General features: G+C 45.4%; 1 protein-coding gene across 1 annotated transcript; it reads left to right on the top strand.

Annotated features, from left to right (window-relative positions):
- Nucleotides 1–593: 593 nt before the first annotated feature.
- On the top strand, nucleotides 594–6254 carry LOC112245552 (keratin, type I cytoskeletal 13-like; the record flags this gene model as incomplete). The annotated part of the gene is given in 7 exon segments (XM_042312271.1): nucleotides 594–1260; nucleotides 1822–1904; nucleotides 2229–2385; nucleotides 2452–2613; nucleotides 2753–2878; nucleotides 5151–5371; nucleotides 5604–6254. Coding segments are annotated over 7 exon segments (1545 nt in total). The 3' UTR covers nucleotides 5803–6254.
- Between the last annotated feature and the right edge of the window lie 1815 nt (nucleotides 6255–8069).

Genomic DNA, 8069 nt, shown 5'->3' with positions numbered 1-8069 from the left:
CGGTAACATTGAAAGTCACTGAGCTCTTCATTAAAGCCATTCTACTGCCAATGTTTGTGTATGGAGATTACATAGCTGTGTGCTCGATTTTATACACTTGTCAGCAACAGGTTTGGCTAAAATGGCCAAATCTACAAATTTGAAGAGGTGTCCACATACTTTTGTTCATGTACTGTATGATAGATGATATAGTGATTAATGTGTTCAGATTAATTACTTTCATCTAAATTAATTGCACTGGCCTGGCACCTTGTTTGTGTGAACACACCAATATAAACTGACTGACTACACCCTTCTGATTTATGGCAACATTTAACCATTGTTTTTGGACTGAGACTGGACCACCCTGGAATACTCAACACCTCTTGGAAAGCCATTCTGGTGTGTCTTTGGCACACCATCTCCTTCTGCATCCTGGCGTTTGCCAACAGGTTGTCAAAGTGGGTGGAAGAGCCCTGCCCTGCCCTGCCCTGCTCTACATGAGGTAATATCTCCATGTATTCCTCCCTTCTCTATTCCTCCCTTCTTCATCTCCCACCGATGTCCTACTCCCAACCTCCCTCCCTCATTCCGCCCTGTGCAGCATAAAAAGGGAACAGTGGCTGGGCCGTGCACCACATTCTCTCTCTTCATCCCAGGCAGGCAGACTCGCTCTCAGCAGCCATGTCCTTCTCCAGATCTAGCATGTCCTACAGCAGCAGTGGCGGTGGAGGCGGAGGTGGCACCATGTCCATGAGGTCTGGAGGTGGAGGTGGAATGGGTATGGGCTCCTCCCGCTTCTCCTCGATGGGTGGTGGTGGTGGAGGAGGCCGTGTCACTGCCATGAGGGCCGGCAGTGTGTATGGAGGTGCAGGAGGCTCTGGGGTGCGCATCTCTAGCTCCTCGTTCGGTTCCGGTGGCGGAGGTGGTGGTTATGGTTTCGGAATGGGAGGGGGTGGCGGCGGCGGTTGCGGTTATGGTTTCAGCATGGGAGGGGGTGGTGGCGGCATGGGAGGGGTTGGCGGCGGCGGTGGCAGTTATGGTTTCGGCATGGGTGGGGGTGGTGGTGGTGGAGCCGACATTAATGTGTCGGCCAATGAGAAGGCCACAATGCAGAACCTGAACGACCGCCTGTCCACCTACTTGGAGAAGGTGCGCTTGTTGGAGGCGGCCAACGCCGAGCTGGAGCTGAAGATCTGTCAGTTCCTTGAGAGCAAGACGTCCCCCAGCGCTCGCGACTACTCTGGCTTCTATGCTACTATCGCCGACCTTCAGGAAAAGGTACATGACATGTCTCCTAGACGGCAAGAGCACTCAATGATGACATCATAGCATGTCAAAACATGATAACGTCTGCATTGTGAAAATGTTATTCTTTGTTAGAGAGTACAGGTACATGGTGTACACTTCATCAGATTGTTTTTCCAACAACTTACTAATAGTGAAATTAATATGACTTTTAGAAAATGCTAAATTATATACATTTGTTATAATTGATTCAACCATGAATTTTCACCAAAGATAGATGCAACGACTGTCTGCATATTTGCAGCTGAAGAATTGAAAGTAAAGCAGATCATTGAAGCCAATCCTTCCTCTCTCTTAATAGCCCCGAGGCGATTGCAAAAGTTGCAAAATGTTTCTTTGTGTCATGTCATGCTATACAATGATCATAACGACAACAGGTTCCCTGTAATGCTTCTATGGTCTATCATTTACAGTGCAGCTGAAACTCAGAACTCAATGCTCACAGTGTGGTATCACTGTTTGTGTGTACTACATTCGTGTCAAATTCCATGCATACCCCATCCTGAAATGTTTTTGCCGTCCTCCACCTCTCAGATCCAGGCTGCCACCTGCTTGAACGGAAGCATCTATCTGAACATTGACAACGCAAAGCTCGCTGCAGACGACTTCAGAAACAAGTAAGTACATCCAACACCATCCACAGAATCAGTACAGTGCTGGTACATTACATTAACCACTTGGAATAACCCCAAATGTGTAAAAACTCGAATACTGTTTTTTATTACATTTTGTGTTGAATCTATAAAAAGGAAACCAAATGACATTACCCTTCACCTCCACCATAAACACACCCTCCCAACAGACATATCAGAAGCCTGGTGTTACTTTCTGTTATTTTCCCCAAACTTTTAATGGAATAATAGAATCTATAACCCCCCTGCTATTCTCACAGAGGAACACAATCTGGCAGTTCTTTGACCTAAGCTCTCTCCATCTCTCAGGTATGAGAACGAGCTGGCCATGCGTCAGTCAGTGGAGGCGGACATTGCCGGGATGAAGAGGATGCTGGATGAGATGGCCATGGCCAGATCTGACCTGGAGATGCAGATCGAGGGACTGAAGGAGGAGCTCATCTATCTCAAGAAGAACCATGAGGAGGTGGGTGTGGGCTGATGGGACACACTTTTTAATTGTTTAAACTCACCCCTATGTTTTTCTCCAAAGGAGCTGCTAGCCATGAGGACTCAGATGACTGGACAGATCAACGTGGAGGTGGACGCAGCACCACAGGAGGACCTGTCCAGAGTCATGGCTGAGATTCGCGAGCAGTACGAGGCCGGTAGTGCCAAGAACCAGCGCGACCTGGAGGCCTGGTTCCAGACCAAGGTAGAACCTCTAGAACCGTTAAACTATGTTCATGGTGTAGATGTTCCTTTACTTCTAGTTGGTAACGTTGTCACATTCTATCATGAGCTGAAATGTTGTTTTGTTTCTGTGATGATTGACCACTTATTGTGTTTTACAGACAGAGACGTTGAACCAGGAGGTGGCGTCCAGCACAGAGGTTCTCCAGACCTCCAAGTCAGAGATTTCGGACATCCGTCGTACACTGCAGGGCCTGGAAGCCGAACTGCAGTCACAGCTCACCATGGTGAGCCGTAATTACAAACATCTGACCAAGGACCACAGTTTAGGGCACATTACGTAGACAACTTTCTGCAACTTTCTGCAATAATCAACATTTGACTCTTCTATCATTCTCTACCATCCCTCAAGTATCTCACTTTCACCTGGACTCTAACACTATCCCTCAAGTTGTAATAGCCAGGCACCAAATCAAATCAAATAATTTTTATTTATAAAGCCCTTCTTACATGAGCTGATATCTCAAAGTGCTGTACAGAAACCCAGCCTAAAACTCCAAACAGCAAGCAATGCAGGTGTAGATGCACGGTGGCTAGGAAAAACTCCCTAGAAAGGCCAGAACCTAGGAAGAAACCTAGAGAGGAACCAGGCTGTGAGCGGTGGCCAGTCCTCTTCTGGCTGTGCCGGGTGGAGATTATAACAGAACATGGCCAAGATGTTCAAATGTTCATAGATGACCAACAGGGTCAAATAATAATAATCACGGTGGTTGTCGAGGGCGCAACAGGTCAGCACCTCAGGAGTAAATGTCAGTTGGCTTTTCATAGCCAATCACTTTCAGAGTATCTCTACCACTCCTGCTGTCTCTAGAAAGTTGAAGACAGCAGGTCTGGGACAGGTAGCACGTCCGGTGAACAGGTCAGGGTCCCATAGCCGCAGGCAGAACAGTTGAAACTGGAGCAGCAGCACAGCCAGGTGGACTGGGGACAGCGAGGAGTCATCAGGCCAGGTAGTCCTGAGGCATGGTCCTTGGGCTCAGGTCCTCTGAGAAAGAGAGAGAGAGAGAGAGAGAGAGAGAGAGAGAAAGAATGAAAGAAAGAAAGAAAGAAAGAAAGAAAGAAAGAAAGAAAGAAAGAAAGAAAGAAAGAAAGAAAGAAAGAAAGAAAGAAAGAAAAGAGAGAAAGAGAGAGAATTAGAGATAGCATACTTAAATTCACACAGGACACCGGACAAGACAGGATGAATACTCCAGATATAACAGACTGACCCTAGCCCCTCGACACATAAACTACTGCAGCATAAATACTGGAGGCTGATACAGGAGGGGTCGAGGGCCAAACAGGCAGGATATAACCCCACCCACTTTGCCAAAGCACAGTCCCTCACATAACTAGAGGGATATCTTCAACCATCAACTTACCATCCTGAGACAAGGCCCGAGTATAGCCCACAAAGATCTCCGCCACGGCACAACCCAAGGGGGAGCGCCAACCCAGACAGGAAGCTCACATCAGTGACTCAACCCACACAAGTGACGCACTCCTCCTAGGGACGGCATGGAAGAGCATCAGTAAGCTTTTGACTCAGCCCCCGTAACAGGGTTAGAGGTGGAGAATCCCAGTGAAGAGAGGGGAACCGGCAAGGCAGAGACAGCAAGGGCGGTTCGTTGCTCCAGTGCCTTTCCGTTCACCTTCTGGGCCAGAATACACTCAATCATAGGACCTACTGAAGAGATGATTCACAATAAAGACTTAAAGGTTGAGACCGAGTCTGCGTCTCTCACATGGGTAGGCAGACCATTCCATAAAAATTGAGCTCTATAGGAGAAAGCCCTGCCTCCAGCTGTTTGCTTAGAAATTCTAGGGACAATGAGGAGGCCTGCGTCTTGTGACAATAGTGTATGTGTAGGTATGTACGGCAGGACCAAATCGGAAAGATGAGTAGGAGCAAGCCCATGTAATGCTTTGTAGGTTAGCAGTGAAACCTTGAAATCAGCCCTTGCCTTAACAGGAAGCCAGTGTAGAGAGGCTAGCACTGGAGTAATATGATCACATTTTTTGGTTCTAGTCAAGATTCTAGCAGCCGTGTTTAGCACTAACTGAAGTTTATTTGGTGCTTTATCCAGGTAGCCCGGAAAGTAGAGCATTGCAGTAGTCTAACCTAGAAGTGACAAAAGCGTGGATTAATTTTTCTGCATCATTTTTGGACAGAAAGTTTCAGATTTTTGCAATGTTACGTAGATGGAAAAAAAGCTGTCCTTTAAACAGTCTTGATATGTTCGTCAAAAGAGAGATAAGGGTCCAGAGTAACGCCAAAGTCCTTCACAGTTTTATTTGAGGCGACTATATAACCATCAAGATTAATTGTCAGATTTAACAGAACATCTCTTTGTTTCTTGGGACCTAGAACAAGCATATTTGTTTTGTCCTTTACTATAGCTAACCTCTACCTGCCTTCACATTCAATTACTCAAGCTAACCTTTTCAATATGACAGTAAACATTCCAAATTCCAAACTTACTCCCACAGTTTTTGATCTCTGTCTCTCCCGGCCAATAGAAAGGCTCCCTGGAGAACACGCTGGCGGAGACGGAGGGCCGTTACTCCATGCAGCTGGGTCGCCTCCAGAACCAAGTGACCAGTCTGGAGGAGCAGCTAGTCTCTCTCCGCAGCGACATGGAATGCCAGGGCCAGGAGTACAAGATGCTGCTGGACATCAAGACACGCCTGGAGATGGAGATTGCTGAGTACAGGAGGCTGCTGGACGGAGAGGCTAGCGGGTAAGGCAGGATGGGAAGACGGGTCCTTGAAACAAGGGTCCTTGAAACAAGTGAAAATGAATGAATGTCTCCTTCAACATTTCACTTCAGAAGCAATGTTAATTTGAAGTTTGAAGTTCAATGTGAGCCATTGTTACTTTTGACATGAATCTACTGCTATGTGACCTTTAATAGATACTTATTATGATCATAGATGCTAACTATGCTAACCATGGGTTTCTCTTCCTCACAGCCTCGGCCTCAGCTCCTCGAAATCTGGCCACAGCTCCTCCAGCTCCCACATCAGCTCTTCTAGCTCCGGCCTCAACTCCGGCCTCAGCTCCTCAGGCTCCGTCCTCAGCTCCTCCACCAAAGGCAATGTGGTGATCACCGAAGCGGAAATAGTGGAGGGCAAGGTTGTCTCCTCAAGTGAAACCAAACACGCTTCTTAAGGTCCCACACACACAGTGAGCACTGCAGCAAGCAACGGGTTAACCCCATAGAAATATAATTACTAGAATGGGTATAGGAAATGAGAGGCAAGCACATGGAATATTACTGCTCCACATTGCTTTGTTCATGCAACCTAAAATACAACGTTTCAATTTATACAAAGTCTTTGTCAGATGAAAAATCCCTATTTTCGTTATCTGTGTACTTTCTTTAGGCCAGTTCTGGTTAACTCTAGTTTAAGATGTGCATAACATCCTCCAATACTTTCTAGAATGGCTAAAGCCCCTCAGACACCCATCATGGAACATTGACTTGAATGGGGAATTATTTTCTGGTAATTCTATTTCTATGGTTAACACCTCCAGAACAACATATTCTACTACATCTGGATGGGACACCAACACAGACCCCATTGTGAATACAATAAAGATGCTCTGACTTGCTGACTTCATCATCCTGTTTTCTGTGTCTTTCAACTTGATGTATCTGATCTGTCATTCTCCTATACATCTGACTATCATATAGGTTGTCATCTTTTGCACATGAGGCCAATTCTATGGTCTTGAGAAAGCATATGTTTCAGTATGATCTCAAATATTTTTATGACGTTCACTTGTACATTGATCTGATGGTGATCTTAGAAATGTTGAAAGTTGTCAGCAACATTATATAATTCTATCTCTAAGATAAATGACGAGTTCTTAGATTCAGAGTTATACACTGTGTAGAGAGTGTTTGTGGAGTCAACTCTAGTGCTGGACACCATGTTTTGGTGGAAAGATTTAGATTTGAAAACAATTAATTTGAACTTAGATGACGGAATGTATCATCTATTACATCCATTCTCAAAGATTCATATTGTCAGTCTATGATAAAGAATGAATATCTCTATAACAAGTGAAACCACACAGCCCATTCTCATTCAACCACATAATCTTTATTGATGGTTCTGTTGACAAATTATTACTTGATCTCATCCACATTCACATCGAGGTTCTGAGTGGTCTCCATCAGAACTACCATATAGGTTTATGGAAGTAGGTCTGGTGCACAAGCCTCCTATTTTTTATATTGAAGTCAATGTAGCCAGAGGAGGATGGAAAATAGCTGTCCTCCGGCTACACCAGGGTGCTACCATAGAGGGTCCTGTTTAGACTTCTGTAGACCTTAATTGCGAAAGTGTGTTTTAGATAATCAGGTATTTGGTGATGTGAGTATATGTAGCATAGTTTTTTTTTTTAAGTATCTCTTTTGAAATGTTTTATTTTTTTGTATTTGTCTGAAAATCACTGAGTAGGGTGGTCCTCCTATTCCTCTGATGAGCCTCCACAGTTACACAACATCAGTAGTCATTGGAGTTAGATGATGGTACAGTTCGCATTGACAGATATGACTGTGGGAGAATTGGGAAACTCTTGAAAAGTTGAGTGCTCTACTCAAAGTGGTGCACAGCCGTAAGTCAAGATGCAGACCACATAAACACTACATGGCCAAAAGTACGTGGACACCTGCTCGTCGAACACATCATTTCAAAATCATGGATATTAATATGCAGTTGGTCCCCCTATGCTACTATAATAGCCTACACTATTCTGGGAAGGCTTTTCACTAGATGTTGGAACATTGCTGCAGGTCCTTGGTTCCATTCAGCCACAAGAGCATTAGTGAGGTTGGGCACTGATATTGGGTGATTAGGCCCTCAGCTGGCGTTCCAATTCGTCCCAAAGATGTTCAATAGAATGTCATTGTATGCTGTGGCATTAAGATATCCCTTCACTGGAACTAAGGGGCATATCCCAAACCATGAAAACCAGCCTCAGACCACCAACATGCCAGTAGCGTTTTCCTGGCATCTTCCAAACCCAGATTCGTCCCTCGGACTGCCTGTTGGTGAAGCGTGATTCATCACTCCAGAGAACACTTTTCCACTGCTCCGTAGTCCAATGGCGATGAGCTTTACACCACTCTATCAGATGCTTGGCATTGTGCATGGTGGCCTTAGGCTTTTGCGCTGCTGCTCGGCCGTGGAAACCTATTTCATAATGCTTCCGACAAACTGTTTTTGTGCTGGCCTTGCTTTCAGAGGTAGTTTGGAACTTAGTAGTGAGTGTTGCAACAGAGGACAGATTATTTTTACGTGCTTCAGCACTCGGCGGTCCGGTTCTGTGAACTTGTGTGGCCTACCACTTCGCGGCTGAGCCGTTGTTGCTCCTAGAGGTTTCGACTTCACAATAACAACACTTACAGTTGACTGGGGCAGCAATAG

This window comes from Oncorhynchus tshawytscha, unplaced genomic scaffold (genome assembly GCF_018296145.1).
Source record: "Oncorhynchus tshawytscha isolate Ot180627B unplaced genomic scaffold, Otsh_v2.0 Un_contig_17027_pilon_pilon, whole genome shotgun sequence".
Classification (NCBI taxonomy): Eukaryota; Metazoa; Chordata; class Actinopteri; order Salmoniformes; family Salmonidae; genus Oncorhynchus; species Oncorhynchus tshawytscha.
This window is presented reverse-complemented; position numbering and strand designations above follow the sequence as displayed.